The sequence below is a fragment of the Raphanus sativus genome, chromosome 2 (assembly GCF_000801105.2).
Source record: "Raphanus sativus cultivar WK10039 chromosome 2, ASM80110v3, whole genome shotgun sequence".
Taxonomy (NCBI): domain Eukaryota; kingdom Viridiplantae; phylum Streptophyta; class Magnoliopsida; order Brassicales; family Brassicaceae; genus Raphanus; species Raphanus sativus.
The window spans coordinates 33,925,511-33,944,670 of record NC_079512.1 but is presented as its reverse complement, the minus strand read 5'-3'; the positions used below and the strand labels follow the sequence as shown (position 1 = coordinate 33,944,670).

Below are 19,160 nucleotides of genomic sequence, written 5' to 3'. Positions count from 1 at the left end.
TATTTTATTAGTTGTTGATGTATATTGTAAGTATGTATTGAGTGTTTTTTGACTTTGTACAATAGATACTATTGCTTAATACTTCAACGACTCTTTCTTTTACACGGTCAAGGTACCACTTTAACTCTATACTATATATCATGGTTCATGTATCCAAGTCACATGGACTCGTATATATGTATGGGAATAGATGGATGTGTACTCGAAATATGATATTTGGTCAATTCTGTGTTAACTTTGATACGAAGCGCACGTTAGTTACTTTGATGTTGGACGGTTCATACGCACATGTGAGGGCTCAAAACCAAAACTCTAAAGAAACGCCAAACTTTGCGTCTTCTTTAATCATCAGTTATCTACGTTACCACTCATCTTGTCATCAATCGCTTAGAAACGATATCACAAAAAACTAACATGAAACTTTTAATAGTAAATGCCCTTTTACAAAAAAATAAAACTTCAGATACTAAAACAAGCAACCCTATAAGATTACTGGAAGCAAAAAATATTACTGCATGCAACATAATCACGTATGTTCCTCATATTAAATCTGTGACAGAATTTGCGATACATCTACGATGATCTGTATTTCTGTAAGTGACATGCAGTGTAATAAATCCTTTAACAAAAAAATAGACATGCAGTGTAATGCTTGCTTTTGGTAATGTCTAACGATATCAAATATTTGAAAACTAGATGTTTTACCCGCACCTGCGGACTTAATAGTTTAAAAAAAAATTATAAACAAATCTACTATAAATTAAAAACCTTATTGAAAATTATTCTCATGCTTTTGAAATATTTAATAATTAACTAAATATTAATTTTTATATTCAATATTTTTTTATTTTAATAAAATATCCATATATACATACATTATATTTATTTTTAAAATATATGATGTAAAATATTTTAAATAATATAATATAGAATCTTTTAGATAATGATGAATACGATGATTTTTTTTATTTATGGGTAAATATATATTAAAAATATACCCTAATTATTTATTAAGAATAATAAAAAATTTAACGTTTTAAATTTAAACGTGAGAGCGAACAAATTATTTTGTAAATAATAGTATAAATAATTTTGAATCTTCCCCTAATTTTCTCGGAAATTATCACAATGATTTTAAACATATAATAATAAATTATTATATGTATTTATTATTAATATAGTAATAAATTATTATTGTATCAATGCTTTTGATATTTGTATTATTATAAGTGATTTTAAACATATAATAATAGTATACATAAGTAATTTTATCTAAGTTTATAATTATTTATGGGTAATTATAAACATATATGTAATATTTTAATATTACTAAATTATATGTATAAGTTTAGTTATGATATTATCTTTAGCATATTTTAATTATTTTTAAGATAATGACCAATTATCGGTTAAATCACTAAAATTATTTATTAATTAATATTAATAATTAAGCAAAAAATATGAGTAAATGTATAATTATGAATAGCATCACAAATAAGCAAATTCACTTCTCAAATAATAGTTTAGATAGATAGATTGTTTAATATATTAATTTTTAACTTTTATAATAGAAATAATTATTTTAAGATAACAACACAATACATAAGAATTATCTTATTTTTTAAAATAATTAATATTATTAATATAAATTTGTTTTAACTATATAATAAATTCATATATAATAGTAAGATATAAATAAATTGTTATATATCTTATTTTTAACTTTATAACAAAAATAATAATTTCAAGATAGCAACACAATATATAAGTTATCTTATTTTATTAAAAATTAATCTGATTAATATAAATTTGTTTTTAATTATATAGAAATATCTTAGAAAAATATATTTATACAAAATGGTTTTAGTTGGTTAATATTCAATTATAAATAGTTTATATGTTATTTTATATCTTTTATAATTGAAAAAATAAATTTTAAGATAACAACACAATATATAAGAATCATCATATTTAAAAATTCTAATATTATTAATAAAAATCGTTTTTAATTATATAATTAATTATATATAAAATTAATAATATCATTTAATTATATTTAGTTATATACTTTATGTTTTCAACTTTATTTTAAAAAAATTCAGATAACAACACAACATACATATAGGAATTATATTTATATTTTAAAATATTTTTAGATTTTGGATAAATCTTACTATTACTAATTTTAATCAATTATATAATTAAATAAAGTAATTTTCGTTTTTATTTTTACCTTAATTATATATTTTATTCATTAAGGGTAATATTGATATTAACCACTCTAACTTTTAACGTGAGAGCTTCGTCGCGAAAAATTACTTCGCAAATAATAGTATAGATAGATAAGAATTTTAAAGATATTTGAGTATTAATATCAAACCATTTAGTTGCAAAAAAAAAAATCAAACCATATAATATAAAGTAAATTACCCAATAATAACCTGTCGTCTTTAAGTCAATTTAGGTATGGACGGTCGTCCCAATCACAGGATTCGGGGCTTTCAATCATAAAAGAATCAAATCGACCTCTAAATATTTTTTTCTTTTTATAATTTACTAAATCACTTAAATCGAAACCAAGTGATCTTAATCTAATGGTAATAGTTCACAGCTGTGAGTACCGTCATGGGTTCGATTCCCTCTTGACATCCAGAGCAGTGGTAGAAAATACAGATTTTGTGGGTGTCGTGGTGATTAGTCATTAGGCCTAAAAACCTTGAAGATCACACCATGGTTATAAAAAAAATCAAATCAAACAAGTCAAGTATCTTTAGCTTGAGGATAACGTTGCCCTGAAGTCTCGTGGTCTTACTTTTCTGAACCCTCGAAGAGATGTAATCCTCATTGCTTTGAAAGTCTTTTAGCAGATAGACTAGAACTTGTCCGTATAGGACTAGGACTTATCCAGTCTTGGATCTGGTACCACTATTACATTCATGCTCACACACGGTCCGAATCTTTTTTACTGGGCTTCATTAGTCATGGGCTGTAACTCATAATTTGGAGGTTTGGAATGATAACGGTTCATGAGCTTTGAGCAATAGAATTTGCCATTTTTAAAACTACAGTATATGGTTAATACAAATATCGTGGAATGTAATGTATATACCTTTTTGGTATTTGAATCGATGTATGATTCAGGGCATGTTTGATTCTGTATCAAGTAATTTGTATGAAGTGATTTTAGTTCTAGTTTATATTACACTTGTATAAATTATCAATCATGGTTTAACTAGTTTTACATGGTCTAGCGCAAAGGCTTTTTCGATTTTAATCTTGCCATCAAACGTTAAACTACCGTTTTCGTTTGGGTAAATATGTGCTTGGACAATTTAAGATTTTAAGATGTCTTTGTTAAAACACATCAAATAAAATTTAAATTGGCTTAAGAAGTCTTGTAGTTTTCTCAGCTTTTCCGACAAAAGCCTAGTGAACATGCATCAGCTCCAACTCACTTCTAAATCAAATCTTCATTTTATTTCTCACCAAATCCCAAAAAGGCATATATATATATTGAAAATATATACTCTTTTTAGGTATTTTCATGTACACAATTATTATTTCATGACATTAGACTTTATTAGTTTGTCTCTTTTAGAACTTCAACTCTCGTTATGTTTGTGGTAATGCGACTAGAGACATCCAAATCTATCCCTATCATAGAATAGCATGTTCACAATATGATTTTATTATCTATGAGCAATATACTCACAATTTAATTAATATAGTCGATGGATAGATCCAATCTGTTTGGTCAATCAGTTAATTAGCAGAAAAGCATATACTTTGTTTCTTAAATTAAGTAATATGAAAAAGTGACACCACATTCTGACATATTTTCATATGGATGAGTCTAGTATTCCACAATGCTAAGAAAATCCAAAAATCAACGTGTCAACAATCAAATGTTTGGCTTTAAGGCTAAACAACCCGTCTTGTGTTTTGTACTTTGACATTGACAGGGCACTGATCTTCAGACATTGGCCTTATCCAATGGGAGAACCCTTTTGACAGTGATCTATTTTTTTCTTACTCCTTAATCTAATTCAGTTTAATGGAGGATGAATTAGGTATAAGTTGAACCAGGTTAAAAATACTAATAACCAAAGACAGAGAAAAATATTAGTTAATTGACCATGTATGATTCCATAAGGTAACCACCTGGATAGTAGACTTATTCAGAAGAAATGACAATACATTACTTGATGATTTGTGAAAATTGAGTGTATGATTTTGCAATGGAGTAATCTTTAATAATGAATTATTTAAGTAAATACTAAACAGCATTGATATAACATGAATATCCCGATAATAGACATTCAATAATTCAATATTACTTTTTTTTTGAACAACCAATAATTCAATATTACTTACATTTCAAAAAGATACATATTATAAACTTTTCACATATATTAAGAAAATACATTAGAATTTGACTGTAAATGCATTTTTTGTGAATAAAAAATTTCCATAACTTTTTTTTTTGTCAGTAACATTACAGATTCATATTGACTCTGTGAATTAAACTGGAAGATTCGTATCCATGTAAATGACGTAAGACGATTGCTTTCTTACATTGCATTTGTATTCTTCGTCCTGGGTACATAGACAACCTCCGAAGAAGTAAAATTTCTCCTCAAACTTTTTATGTCTTCCAAATAACTTGTAAAGGCTGTCCATTCATCTGATTCCAAAACCATCTTCACTAACTGCGAACAATCTATTGCAAAATTAACATTATACTGTTTTAAATTTCTCATACATTCCATTGACCGAATAAGAGCCTCAATCTCTAAATGTAAATAAGATAGACTTGCTCTTGTGTTCTTCGCTCTTGTGTAAAGGAGATCGACTTTTAACGAATATAAATCTAATAAACATCATTAATTTTTTTAAGTTTATAAAATTTCATTAAATAATACATTAAAAATAAAAAAATGTATTTTTTGAAATATTTTTTTTAAAATATATTTTTTTCTGAAACGGGGAAAGTACTATTTTAAACTACATTTTTCTTTTTCTTTTATGACAGATTTTTTTTTTGTGCAACGACTTTTACAACAAAGACATTATTAAGTTTTGCCACAATACACTCTTCTCTAAAATAAACCAATCGTTAGTGGTGAATTGACTATTAAACTTAGGAGAAAATGAAAATTGGAACTCTAGTTTTTTTAGCCAATCAACCACGGATATGAAACTAGATACTGAGAGACTTGAAGATCAATCTTCAAGTTTTTTATGCAAAAATAGATCTCTCTCTCGCTCTCTCGAATTAGTGATCATGGAAATCAGTTCCCCGAAAGAAATACAAATAAAATGAATTGATATCATTACATAGCCTACAGTAGCGAGTTAAGTACATTGCAATGAGAATATGCTTATTCAAAATCTTTCAATTCTGCATGTAGTCAATATCTTTATCTTCTGCAGTCAATATTCACATTGGACACATCATAACAAAAATAGGTGTCTATCCACTAAAACGACATGGAGTAAATATGAAGAACATGTTTGGAATTGAAGTGAAGTAGAGCTTGACTCACTGATGTCACTGATAATAAATGGATGGATGGTCACGTGGTTATATATCATAACATCTTCCACTATGTAATAACTTATAATTGTTCATTTACTCCAAAGGTGTGATCAGTTTACAAACCCATTCGATAAAACTTAATTTGATGTTATTTTGGGTTAAGAATTTTAATAGTAGCTAAGTATCATCCCAAGCCACTAAATGCATCGAGTTTAAATCTTGGTCTTTTAGACATACTCCAGAGACGATTGGTCCTGTTGTCCCTAATAGACAAAAAAATCAACAAAAGTAAAAACTAGAAAACAAAATTCAAATCCAAAGTCCAACCAAGACCGGATTTGAATACAGTTTCCTTAGAAGAAAAAATAGGACCATCTGTGATTGACCTAGTAGCCTACCATATCCAATCTCAAAACAAGTTTGCACTGACATATTTAGATTAATTAATCTTGGGATTCTTAATCAACTAGAGTAAACAGATTAGGTACAAACTCCCACACCAAATAATAGTATATGATAACTACTACATACTACTTGACAAAACAACAACGATAGTTCATAACAATACTATAGTAATAACGCCATATCATATGCCAATGGTTTATCCAATGATGCTCTTCGCATTTTCTAATCCCCACATACAAAATCTTCAACACCCATTGGCTCTTTTCAACTAACTCTATAGCTCTTTTACTCTCTTCTTTCACTTTAGCTCACTTCCAAAAGTTGACTACCGAAAAAAAGAGAAAAAGAACACAACTTTCACATTGTGTAAACATAGAATGTTTGAAAAACCTAAGAACAATGAAACATTTAAAACACTTTAATCTTCATTAATCTTGCAAATACTGTCCTCAATCACCTCTTCTTCTCCTGCACAAGGACTGTCCAAAGCCCTCTTCTCCTGTTCTTCCACGTCATCAGCCACCGTCAAGCTCCCATTTCGACCCCTTAACTTCCCCTCCTCCTCATTCCTCTCCGCCCTTATTCCCAAATCCTCCAACAGCTCCCTCACAGCTCTCTCTTTATCCCTCCGATTCTTAATCAAAACCTCGCTTACATCAGCAGGCGTGATCTCCGCCTTCTCCACCACTCCCTCCAACTCCTTCAGAACGACGTCGCTCAGATCCCCTTCCTCGTACCCCAAGTAATTCCTCAGCAAGATCTTCAGCGAAGGAAACGTACAGTAGCTCATGTACACATGCATATCCATCCTCCCGCTTCTCAGCAACGCAGGGTCAAGCTTCTCGATATGATTGGTCGTGAACACAAAGATCCTCTCGCTTCCACAACAAGACCAAAGCCCATCAGTGAAGTTCAACAAACCCGACAACGTTATCGTGCTCCTCCCGTTACCACACTCATCTCCTAAACCGGACCCGGTTAACGCCATCTCCGGTTCATTACATTTCTTTCCCCGGTTCGTTAAATTAATCGAGCAATCGATATCCTCGATCACAATAATCGACTTGGAGCTCGTCTTCATCAACAGCTTCCTCAGCTCCGAGTTACTCTTCACCTCCGCGAGCTCGAGATCGTAAATGTCGTAACCGAGGTAGTTAGCCATGGCCGCGATCATGCTCGATTTCCCGGTTCCGGGCGGACCGTAGAGCAGATAACCTCTTTTCCAAGCCCGGCCGGTTCTCCGGTAAAAAGACTGACACTCGGCGAAGTCTCTGAGATCCTCCATGATCTCTCTCTTCCTCTCCGGATCCATAGCGAGAGTATCGAACGTGCTGGGATGCTTGAAAGGAACAGACTCCCAAGGGAGACCTCTCGAGTCCATCCCCCCGGCGGCTCGCGAGTTCGTGTAAAGAAGCCGATCTTGATTCCTCCGGCGAATCTCCTCTGCTCTCTCCACGATGTGGTCCAGGTAAGAGTTCAGGATCAGGCTCTTGTCTTTCTTCTTGATCCGGAGCGTGAAGCCGCGCTTCTCCTCCGGCATTGGCCGCCAGGCGAAGGCTTGGGTTTGCCGCGGCGTGACGACGTGTTCCCAGAGGACGGTGGCGGAGTTGAAGGTGTCGGCGATGGAGTCGTTGGTGGAGAGGCCGAAGGTGGTGGAGGAGGAGTTGACGGCGCGGGTGAGGCTGAGGCGGTTGGAGGAGACGGATGAGGAGGAGGCGGAGGAGGTGAGGTAGAGGTTGACGGCATTGTAGAGCTCGTTGGTGTTGACGCCGTCGATCTCCGTTATGTCGAAGTAGGAGAAGGAGGAGAAGAGTTGGAAGAATCGGTTGATGAGTTTGAGGGAGGCGTAACGGAGCTCCGGTGGGAGTACGGTGTTCATGAGGGTCTGGCAGAAGGCTAAGACGCCGAGAAGGGAAGCTAGAGAGGTCCAGTATTCTTTCATCGTCTTTGAGAGAGAGAAAGAGAGAGAAGAGAAAACAGAGAGCTTTTTTTATCAAAGAAAACAGAGAGCTTTTAGTTGAAAAGGTGACAACTTTACGGCTAAATTAAAAAAATAAAGCGAGAGAAGAAAATATTAAAAATGTGGGTTTTTTGAGAAACGAGGGAGATTTCAGATTTGATTGATTTGTCGAGTCAATGAACTGATTTGAGATTTTGTACAGAGTTTTCTTGAACAACGAGTTTCTAGTTTTTCCTGGAGAATTTTCAGAGAAGGAAGCTTAAGCTTGTGATGCTGCTGCAGCTGGATGTGTCATAGAGAAGAGAACAGTTTTATCTCCATTTATAACAAAATTGGATAGTTTCCCTTTCTTTTTTGTGTTGACAACAAAATTCTTACTCTCTTTTTTGGGAAACTTTTTTTAAAGACTTATAAAGAAATTAAAAGGAGACAAAACGAGCAAAATAAGTTTTGGATCAAACAAAAGAAAGAAGACCAAAGTTTGGGTTAATATCTTATTCGGTAGCCAAAGGAAAAAGAATCGTAAATTATAAATACACAAAGATATTGGTCAAACTCCTATTACATGGAAACATTATAGAGGAAATATATGCTTTGATAGAATAAAAAGGAAATAAATATTATTTTGATATTACGACTTTTAATTGAAATTAAGGACTTTCTTAATGAATATATGACTATTTGTAGGTTGTGGTAATTTTATTATTTGTTAAATTTTAAATAATATTAATAAAATTTTATGTAGATAATTTCTAATCCATAATACTATTTTAAATGTTAAATCATATTATTTTAGAGTAGTTTTAATACATAATTTTTTTCTTCTCCAACTGTAACAACAATTTCACGTTAAATATTATAATTATATTATTATATTACTATATTATTAAATACAACCTTTTTATTATTAATATTTAAAATATAAATCGTTAATTTTTGCAATTATATTACACAAAACACATTAAATAGAAATATTTATTATTTCAATACGTAATAATATTTAAATAACATATTTAAATAAATTATTTTAATAGATATAAAATTTTAATAAAAAAATTATTATTTTCTATATATTTATTTTCTTATTTTCATTTACTTCTAATATATTTATTTTGGGTCAATGTTCTAATAAATGAAAAGAAAAGGATACAAAAATCTTTTACAAGTTTTTTTTTTGAACTTTGTCTTTCACAAGCTGCCTATTGGATTGTTTTGAGTGTGGTGAGTTTTTTTTGGGTCCAATCAATACTATTAAAACAGAAGGCCCTTTTTTGAGGTGCCCTTCTATTTCAAAATTATTTACAAAGCAATGCCATTGAATATATTTAACATATGCTTTTGATTAAATGTTTGTTTTATTTTTTTAAGAAATCGTGAGTGTATCTGTTTCCTTTATTTTGTCCACTCTTTTCGGAAATGGTTACGTTATAGAAAACGTTATTAGTCTATACATATATATATTTATCCTATCTTGTGGCTATTATTAAATATATAATGAAATTAACTTTACAACATCAATAACCATCTTTCTCTGTATCATAAACATTACGTAAGCAAAAAAAACAGGAGCTTCACTCAAATATCATTAGTTTCCATCAAACTGTAAATGTTTAGATAATTGCCAGAGTTATAGTTGCACGGATTCAACACTAAACAAACAACCTTATGCAGATGAACCCTAAAACCAACTAGGTTTTTTTTTTTTTTTAACCAACTAGGTTTTTTATATCAATGACTTTATTTATTGTTTTGAATTTACATAATAAATTTAGCATTCCTCAAAAAAAAAAATTATCAAGTCACGTCAGTTTATTAGATAACAATATTAACAAATTAAAAACTGCATCTCATATTATACGGAATCATAATGGGAAAAAATCCTAACTAAAATTTTACCTCTTATCTAAATTGAACAAAAATAATATATTGTTCTAACTAAATAGATATCTCATATCGTATATCCCTAGAATATACCTATTATTGACAGATATTAATGTTTTTTTCATCCGAATAATTAGCCAGCTACAAGTAGTATGTATATATAGCTAATGATACACGGAAAATATATTCGAAATCTAAAATCTTTATACCGTGAGATAAAAAATATGGATTCCAATCTCGAAATCAGAATGTTATGTGTTGTTCATCCTTTCAAAACTGAATGAAGGGTACAAGTGAAAGTGATGCATATGTGGAATTCATTCAGCTCCCACACTGGTTCTTCTCTTCATCTCATTGCGGTTTTCTCCATATCTCCTTTATATTTCTCATAGCCTATGTAAACTGTTGAAAAAAAAATCATGCTGTTTACATAGTATCACTACTATATATTCATTAAAAAGATAAGTGTTGTACTAAATAGTGAATACAATATACACTATTTTATATATATTCATGGTTTCATTGAAAATGTATTTAATATTGTAGTTATTCCGTGCTTTTCAAATGCAAATCTTTTTTCAAAAGGTTTTTTTTTAAATATATTAATCTAAACAAACACTGTCACAAAATCTCAACTACATTGACATATCTTTTTCAGATGATTTTTTTTTAAATTATATATTAATCTAAATAAACATTGGTATAATATCCAACTAAATTTAGCAACTTAAATCATCGAAAATTATAAATAATATATGGTTGTAACTTAAAAGATCTACAATAAGGTATATACCTAAAATACATTTCCAAATGTAACTTAATTTTTTTATATTTTTGTGATTTCAGAAATTTACCAGCAATTACAACTATATAAATAACAAATCAAACACGGCAAATATTATCATACAAATTCTCCAAATTTTCCACCGTGATCTATTATTATAAATTCCATACTCAAAATCGGCAACAAAACAGTCCTAAAGAAATCCTAAAGAAATCTATTTAATCCAACAATATATTAAATTTTTAACCAAATCTACTAATCCTAAAGAAATATATTTAATTCAACAATATTTAGTTTTAAGCTTTCTTAAATAACAATATAATCTCATATTTTAACTAGCCCTTAGTTTTAGGATTGATTTGTTTGTTGTATAATTATTTTGATCTATTTTCCAAACTTAAAATTATTTTATCATATGAAATTAATTTATAATTAAAAACTACGTGAAGAAAATTTCAATATTTTAAATATTTATATATGTTGGAATTATCATTTAAATAACCACATAAATGTTTATTTTAATTTTTTTTTTAAAATACAAAGATCACATTTAATAAATAAATTATAAACTTTAAACAAACTATTTTAAAAAATATTACCACTACTCATAATATTGACACATATTATAAGATCATAGAAATAATTATTTTCTAAATCAATATTACATATATTTACTAAATATATACGCTTAAATTATAATTTTACATAAATTTTAAATTATTTAAAAATCAATATTTAAAATTTTAAAATAAATTTGACTTTCTAAAATGAATCTATAATTAATGAGTAGATTTGTTTTTTCTTTTTTTTGTCAGCAACTTATGTATCAAATACAAACGGGTCTTACAAATACATTTTTTATTTATATTGTGAGCTAACAAATGGGTTAATAATTTTATCAAAAAAAAAACGATTCCGTACTTTCAAATTATAGATAGATATATTCTTATATATGATACCAAGTGGTCCTTAAATAAATAAATAAATATATAAGTTATATATATATATATATATATATATACTATTAAAGCAAACGACTATTTATGAATCTGCCCCTGAAATTTCTAAGTAACTACAAAAATTGCATGTACCTTTTTTCCAGCATTATTTGCAACCAATCAAAAGTCATTATTTTGCAATTACATTAAAGATTATTTAATATAATGCAGTTCTTAGCATTTTTGAAAATTTTATTTCCTAAATGTTTGCACCATACCTTTCCAAAAAATCTTTCACATTATTAATTATTTGAAATTATTTATTAAATGAAACTTTAAAATAAAATCAAGTTGAAATAAAAAATGATTAAATAAACAAAATCATAATACAAGTCTCAATTATCTCAACTACTTTAGAAAATAGTTTCATTTAAAATAAAAACTAAATCACATAGACTAAACTTAATAAAATTATAGAAAATGTTTTGAAACGCACAAATGAAAATTTCAATACAAAAGTGTTGAAGATAAAATATTTTATTTAAATTAAAAAAGCAGTGTAAAATAAGTTTAACTTCGGTTTAAATAAATAAAATCATATTATGTGTTAGAATTATTTAGAGTCTTCTAAAATTTAGTCATATTAAAAATAAAAAATAAGTCATATAAGTAAATTTAAGATAAATTTCATAAAAAGTTAAATATATAATTTATAAAAAATCATAATTTTTATTATATAAAATAATTTTCCAAAAAAAAATATACCCGCCCTCTTTAAGGGCGGGTCAAAATCTAGTGTTCATTATAGTAATAGCTTTAAAACGAAAGACGTTTTTATCTTTGCAATTTTGTGTGTTTGGGGTAACACAATAATGTTGAAATTAGTTGCATATTATATTAGGTGGTGCCTAATAATTTCAATTAATTTTGGATTATAAATTATAATTGTGAAAAGATATGACAGATAGTTTGAGAACTTTGAATCATTGGTTTGTTGCACAATCTTTAGGAAGCAAACGATATTATTCTAAATAATCATAATTTCAGTGTTATTGGTTCTATGATTTTAAAATTCATATGTAAATCTAGTGTTATTGATTTTATGATTTTAAAATAAATTTAAAAATCAAGTCAAATTCAGTGTTATTGGTTCTATAATTTTAAAATAGATTTCAAAATCATGTGTTATTCAATAGCAGTGATTTGTTTAAGGATTTGATTTGAAATTGGATTTTAATGGATTTATAAATATTTTTAAGACCAAAATACAAAGAAACAAATATTGAATTAAACCTTGTTATTTGGTTGGATTTGTATTATTAGTTTTCTTCATTCTATAATCACCACTCAAGTTTCCCCAAACCAACTTGCATGTTCTAGATTCTATAATCACTATTATTAATATCATATTTTCTAGTTTAAAAATAATATTTTTAATTACATTTTTACAAATAACCCAAAGAAAAAAAAATTTGATGATGAAAAAAATAATAATGATGAAAAAGTTCTTGACTTCTTGTAACCAAAACCAGAATTTGAGAACATAAAAGAAAAAAATGAAAAAGATATATTTTATATTTATTAACTTTATCACAAACTAAAACTACTACAAATTCATTTGGTTGATTTACGATAATCCATTGATTTGATTTTGAAGTTCATCTGATTTGTTTTAAAATTAATTGTCTGATTTTAAAATCATTGGATTTACCAAGGATTTCAAACTGCAGGAAAGATTTATAAATCCATTAAAGTACATGATCCAATAACCCCCACTAAATAATCATAATTTCAAATTGGAAAGGAAACGTGGACAAAAAAAAAACTCTCTTCGCATTCCTCATGTATCCAGGATGTATTCATATTTTGTTTTGCCAATGAAATTCATAATTGATAATCTACCATTTTTCTAATGCAAAATCTAATTTAAAATCTTATACATGAAATATATAGATGTTGGGATCTTTATCAGGTCCACCTCTGGCCTCAAGTCCAGTAAGTTCGTGTTTAGGCCCTAGTATATATATATATATATATATATCAATAATCCAAGGACCACAATAGGCCCCAGTTCCAGTAAATAGAGAAATAGACTACTACGTACACACCTATTTTCTCAGGCAATGGACTAACGATATATTTTTTTTTTTTTCCTCGGTGAAATTCATTGATTCATAACAACATTACAAGGTAGAATAACAAAGCCAGCGAGCCTACAAAGCCCCCGGAGACAACAGCTAGCGGAATACAGAAACTTCCCTAGAGACTAAGCAGGCGGACAAAGAACAAGTCCCCAGAAACTATAAACAGTCATACAAGCTAATACTTTAAAAATACAGTTCAGATCTAACCACAAACAGCAACTAAAAGGCTAAGAACAAACGGGATAAGGAGGACATGAAGGAACACCACCTTCCCAAGTCGTAATTATTGATGGAGACCAAACGCAAGACTCTTATTAATGCTCCAACCCACACTAACCCACAATAGGAGCCCTGAGCCAAACCGAACTGGAACTCCAAGGAAGTCTCAGAGAAGACCTTTCTTTTACCTGACGACTTCCAAACGACGAGATGATCAAAGAGCATAAGCTCCACATCCAAAGAAAGAAGCCGGAGATCCTCTGTAACAGAAGAAGAAACCGGCAAACGAGATAACCGAACCGTTGCAACGATTCAAGGATGAGCGTTCCTCCTGAACCCGTTTTCTTCACCAACAGCGCTGACAATAACACCGGCGAAACTAGAGAGGATTAACATGGAGAAAGAGGCGGAGCAGACCAAGAAACCCTAGATCTCAGATCCGATGACCTAAAGCCAAGGATAATCAACAATAGCAATGAAGCGAGGTCTCAGAATGGATGCAACCAAACCACAACCCAAAGAACCACTCTCACGGAATCGATCCAGATCTAGAATTGAAATTTTTAAAAGCAAAGCTTGATCAAAAGGATATAAACAAACTAAAAAGGAAACAGAGCAAAGAAATAAACAAGATCCGACCGACGCCGTTGCTAAGAGAGCCAACCAACGTCGGTCAGACAACAGATATTTTGATCGGAGGCAAGGAGAGAAGACAGAGCTTTTCTAGAGAGAGGTTATTTGAGTGGCAGGACTAACGATATTTATGTAAGTAAATTTTGCATTTACTTAAAGATACAGAATTATAATTTAGAGACGAACAATAATCATATTCTTCGCATTAATCAACATTATTTTAGATCAAGAAAAGGATTTAACCTAGTAAATAATTAAGAGGACTTAAACTGAAAATAACGTTTAGGGGAATAGAGGCGGAAGAGACTGAAGGAGGAGATGAAGGAGAGGATGATCATGAGCACCGCTGCGATGTAGTTTAAGATAATTGCACTTCCGATCTGAAAGCAGAACCTTGTGAACTTGTAGCACCACTTCATCCACTGAAGCTCCTTCGAACCAGTCACCACAAGCAATGAGTGTTGTGCCGCCGCAGATGCCCCGGCGAACACCACGTACACCGCCGTCTATTTCATTTCGAAACTAATATCATGCGCGTACACACACACACGCATATAGCATAATTAAAGATACTATAAATCAAAAGAGTTAGTATGTATACCTGATCCAAGAGGTAAGAGAGCCATTTAGAATTGGAGTTTTTTTGTGCAACACCGTACCAACCAAATCCTAACTGAACGATATTATATGCAGCAACCACAGCATTTATGTACAACTCAACCCTGAATTAGAAATCATAAACAACACACAAACATATGATAATAAGATAACTTATAGCTTTTTGTAAGAGGAGAATGATTTTGGCAAAAAAAAAGGAGAATGTACTAAGAACATTTGTTATACAAAAAAAAAGTGAAAGTAGCAGTCCTCATCACAGTACAAAAAGGCACACTGCCACGCAGATTTAGTAGAAAAAAATAACAAGATGCTTCTTCCACTAACTTTGAAAAAATTCTTCTTGTCAGCGCACATATAAACTTAAATCTGATAAATACTGTAATGGGTATAAAGACCCATCATGTTTTCGGGTGAGTTTTAATAGTAGTACATATGAAATGTTGTCAGTGCTGGTTTAATTTGCAGATTTTCTAGAAATAAACTCTTGATATTAATCTTTTATGGAGATATTGATTGTTAATTATACATATAAATCTATATAATTGATAATATAAAGGAAAATGGACTTACTCCAGAGCAAACAAGTATCTGAAAGTGACTTTCTTGTGGATATAAGCAATATCTTTGGTCTGAGAATCCAAACCAATCAGAATAGAAGTGAGTATAAGAAGAAAGACGATACAGAGTCTCAGGATCACTTCTGTTTCTCTCAACCTCACCATCTCTTTTCTCTCCTTCCAAGAGGGATATCCAGTTCTCTTATAAGCTGCCCTCTGTTTTGGTTATTCCTCGTTTTGTAATCTAATTGTGAGAATAAAGACAGAAACAAAAAACTTGTAAATGTATATTATATATAACATAAAATGATTTGGAACTGAGGATTTGGCAGGATATATAAAACTTGTACTATATATTGTACTAGTGGTATTCCGGCGCTACGCGCCGGGTTTGTATATTTTATTTTTACATAAATTTGTAATTCATTTTATGGTCTTAGTAAATAAAATATATTATAAAAATAAAAATATGTTGAAATTGCTTACTTAAAGTGGAATAGCATAATTGGTTGTGACTAATCGATTTAATAAAAGTAGAATAAAAAGTCAATAGTCGTACCAAGTTAGTTTAGTTGAAATTTAAATATAAAGTAAAATTGATATTTTGTTTAGAGAATATACTTATATTGTTAAGTACTATATAAACACTATATAGAAGAAACGACATTTGAAATTTTAGTTTATAGATTAATCTGAATTTAAATGTTAATGAATTTTTGTTCATATATTCTTCTTATTTGATTTTTGGTAAAAGCTAATTCAGACAATAGAACATATTAGGAAATGGGAAAAAAATTTATATATTTTGTTTGAAAATTAAAATAAAAATAAAACACTGTATATACCGTAAATAAATCTGAAAATTAGAACATAAAAAACCTCTTTATAAATTGTAATTATCTGAATCATAGATGAATTTCCCTATATATGGGACAGCTTATATCGCTATGGGCGGATTTCGGTTAATATGTAGTATAATGTTTGATTTGGAAGTTACATTTTTTGACATCTGATCTGAAGTCTAACTGTTTATATTGTAAGTTTTTTGTGTTAGATATAGTTCCATTTCTACACACCAAACGCTTTCTCAGTTGTGTTTCTCAAGTTTTATTTGTTTTATCTGTTTTAATTAAGTATTTTAATATTTGTTTATGTTTTTAACAATATTTTTATATTATGTAGGTAAAATATTCATCCTTAATTTAATTAAGTGAGGTTTTTAATGTGATTGTTAAAATAATTTATTATGGTTATGTTTTGTTTTTTACAGGTTAGGTTTTTAATATATTTGTTTTATTTTAGGTCATCTATTTTTCTTTATATTTATATTTTTTGTCAATTTATTATTTTGCATTTCTTTTTATACTGTACCAACATATTTTTTTACTATTATATCAATATTAAATTTATGTTTAAATTTTTTTATGGGATCAGTATATTAATGTTTTTGTAAGGAATTACGTTTATTTAGAATTTAATAATTTACTTTGTGTTTATATTTATTGTTATTTATTATATCATATTATATTTTGACAACTATTTATTTTTGCAATTTTTGTTCTGATTACATGTTAATTTGTGTTGGGATTTTCAATTATTTTCTTGTTAATGTTTTTAACTTTATGAAACCAAAAAGTTATCAAAAGTAGATTTTATCCTTTTTTACAGAAGTTTTCTATTATTATTGGAACTTTTATATTATTGAACTATTTTATGTATATTCATTAAATAATTATTTTTGTTAATTCTATTTTTATAGCTTTTGACTAATTTTTCATTAGCCTCTTTGTTCTCAAAATCAACTCAGCATATATTATTAAACTATTTTAGTTTTAACTTAGATACTAATTTACAATTATAGTGCTCTCACTTAAATATAACTATTGTTGTATATAAAAGGTCGAATTACTGGGTTTATCCATCCTGATATCACATCTAATGTGGAAAATTATACATTAGTATAATATTTCTCATTAGAATATATAACTTTTAAAAGGAAAACATGTGTAAATGCAATGGTTCTAATACAAAAACATTTAGTTATGTAACTGAAACCCAAAGTTTTGAAAAATTATTTCATCATTTTACAGCCATTATCATGTCACATGAAATAATAAATCTAGCCTAAAAAATAATCTTAAACCTGACAATTTCTTGTGTAAAAACAGATGCTGACATAGCATTCTAAAAGAGACAAAGTGTTGTAGCAGGAGGAAAAGGATAGAATAACTTTATAAGCATAGATTTCAAATTATTTATTAGATAATTTACCTAAATTGTAATTTAGCTTATCCATTGATGTGTATGTCATAGATTGCCCAGATGATGTGCATGCCTTGTAAAATATCCGCATATTTGTATTATGTAGTCATTTTTGTTTATCATAATATTTTCTTATAAGCTTTGAGACATTCTCAAATTACATAACACTATTATTTAACTTTGGAACAAACGATTCGGTCTCAAACATGTAAAATTACAGGGGATATATTCAATTTAACATTTGTAGTGATTTGAATTTTTAATGAAGTTTTAGATGATTTCAATAAATTACAGATATTTAGATGATTTTTGTTAAAACACTCTAGAATCTCATCTAAAACAATGGGATTTGGATTTTTATTTTTATAACTAAGTAACTCCCCTCAAACACTCTAGAAACACTTAAAGTACTCTAAAATCTCTAAATTAAATTTTGTTCAATAACAGTGAATTTCAAAGTGTTTTATAAAATGACAAATTCAATAACACTAGATTTTAAAGTGGTTTTTAAAATCCACGTTTGAATAACAGTGGATTTGTTATTTTAATACAAATCAATTGAAACTCTTAGTTGAATACACCCCTCGAATTCATAACAGTTATAACGTATCCACTTGTTGCATCATAGAATGTAGGTAGAAGTGAGTTTTATTAAATTTCATGTGTGATTTAATCCTACTCAATACTTATTTTTTCTTGCATAAAAGACGGCGGAGATCAAGATGAGAAACATGAAAGGTAATAATGTTGTAAGAACCTGATGTTTATATAACTGTGGCCGTCCTTGGCATTTGTCAAGTTAGCTTGTCGACTTTGGTTTCGCATATTTACTTCTGAGATGATTTTAAACGGTCTTATTTCAGATGAGATTAGAGATTGTTCTTCTTTTATTTATCTGTAACCTTACTTATAAAACATATCTTTAATGTTCTTTTTTTTTATCTTTAATGTTTAATGTTTTTACATATGAGATTTAAATGATCCATTGTTCAGGGGTTCCTCTGATAATCTGTTATATGGAGCCATACCCTTCTCAGTCTCTAAACTCACGCAGCTGGACACTTTGTATTTGTAAGATGCATAAAATTCTGTGTTTATTTATTTCACGTTCCAGTTTTGTTAGTTTTGTTTTCTCGTACATTTTTCTGGACCTTCCAACTTGTGGACACATTATGAACTTAAAGAGCAATCAGCTCACTGGCCCACTACCAGCAACCTTA

The 19,160-nt window shown here is 29.1% G+C and overlaps 2 protein-coding genes across 2 annotated transcripts; both read right to left on the bottom strand.

Moving 5' to 3' along the window:
• Positions 1 to 6,091: 6,091 nt before the first annotated feature.
• On the bottom strand, positions 6,092 to 8,202 carry LOC108842028 (AAA-ATPase At4g25835). The gene has a single exon (XM_018614828.2). The coding sequence runs from the start codon at positions 7,884 to 7,886 to the stop codon at positions 6,363 to 6,365; it is 1,524 nt and encodes a 507-aa protein (XP_018470330.1). The 5' UTR covers positions 7,887 to 8,202; the 3' UTR covers positions 6,092 to 6,362.
• Positions 8,203 to 13,793: 5,591 nt separating this feature from the next.
• LOC108817849 (CASP-like protein 2C1) lies at positions 13,794 to 16,024 on the bottom strand. Its single transcript, XM_018590670.2, has 3 exons — positions 15,692 to 16,024; positions 15,105 to 15,225; positions 13,794 to 15,009 (listed from the first exon to the last, which is right to left on the bottom strand). Exons 1-3 carry the CDS (start codon positions 15,841 to 15,843, stop codon positions 14,758 to 14,760), a joined length of 525 nt encoding a protein of 174 aa, XP_018446172.1. The 5' UTR covers positions 15,844 to 16,024; the 3' UTR covers positions 13,794 to 14,757.
• Between the last annotated feature and the right edge of the window lie 3,136 nt (positions 16,025 to 19,160).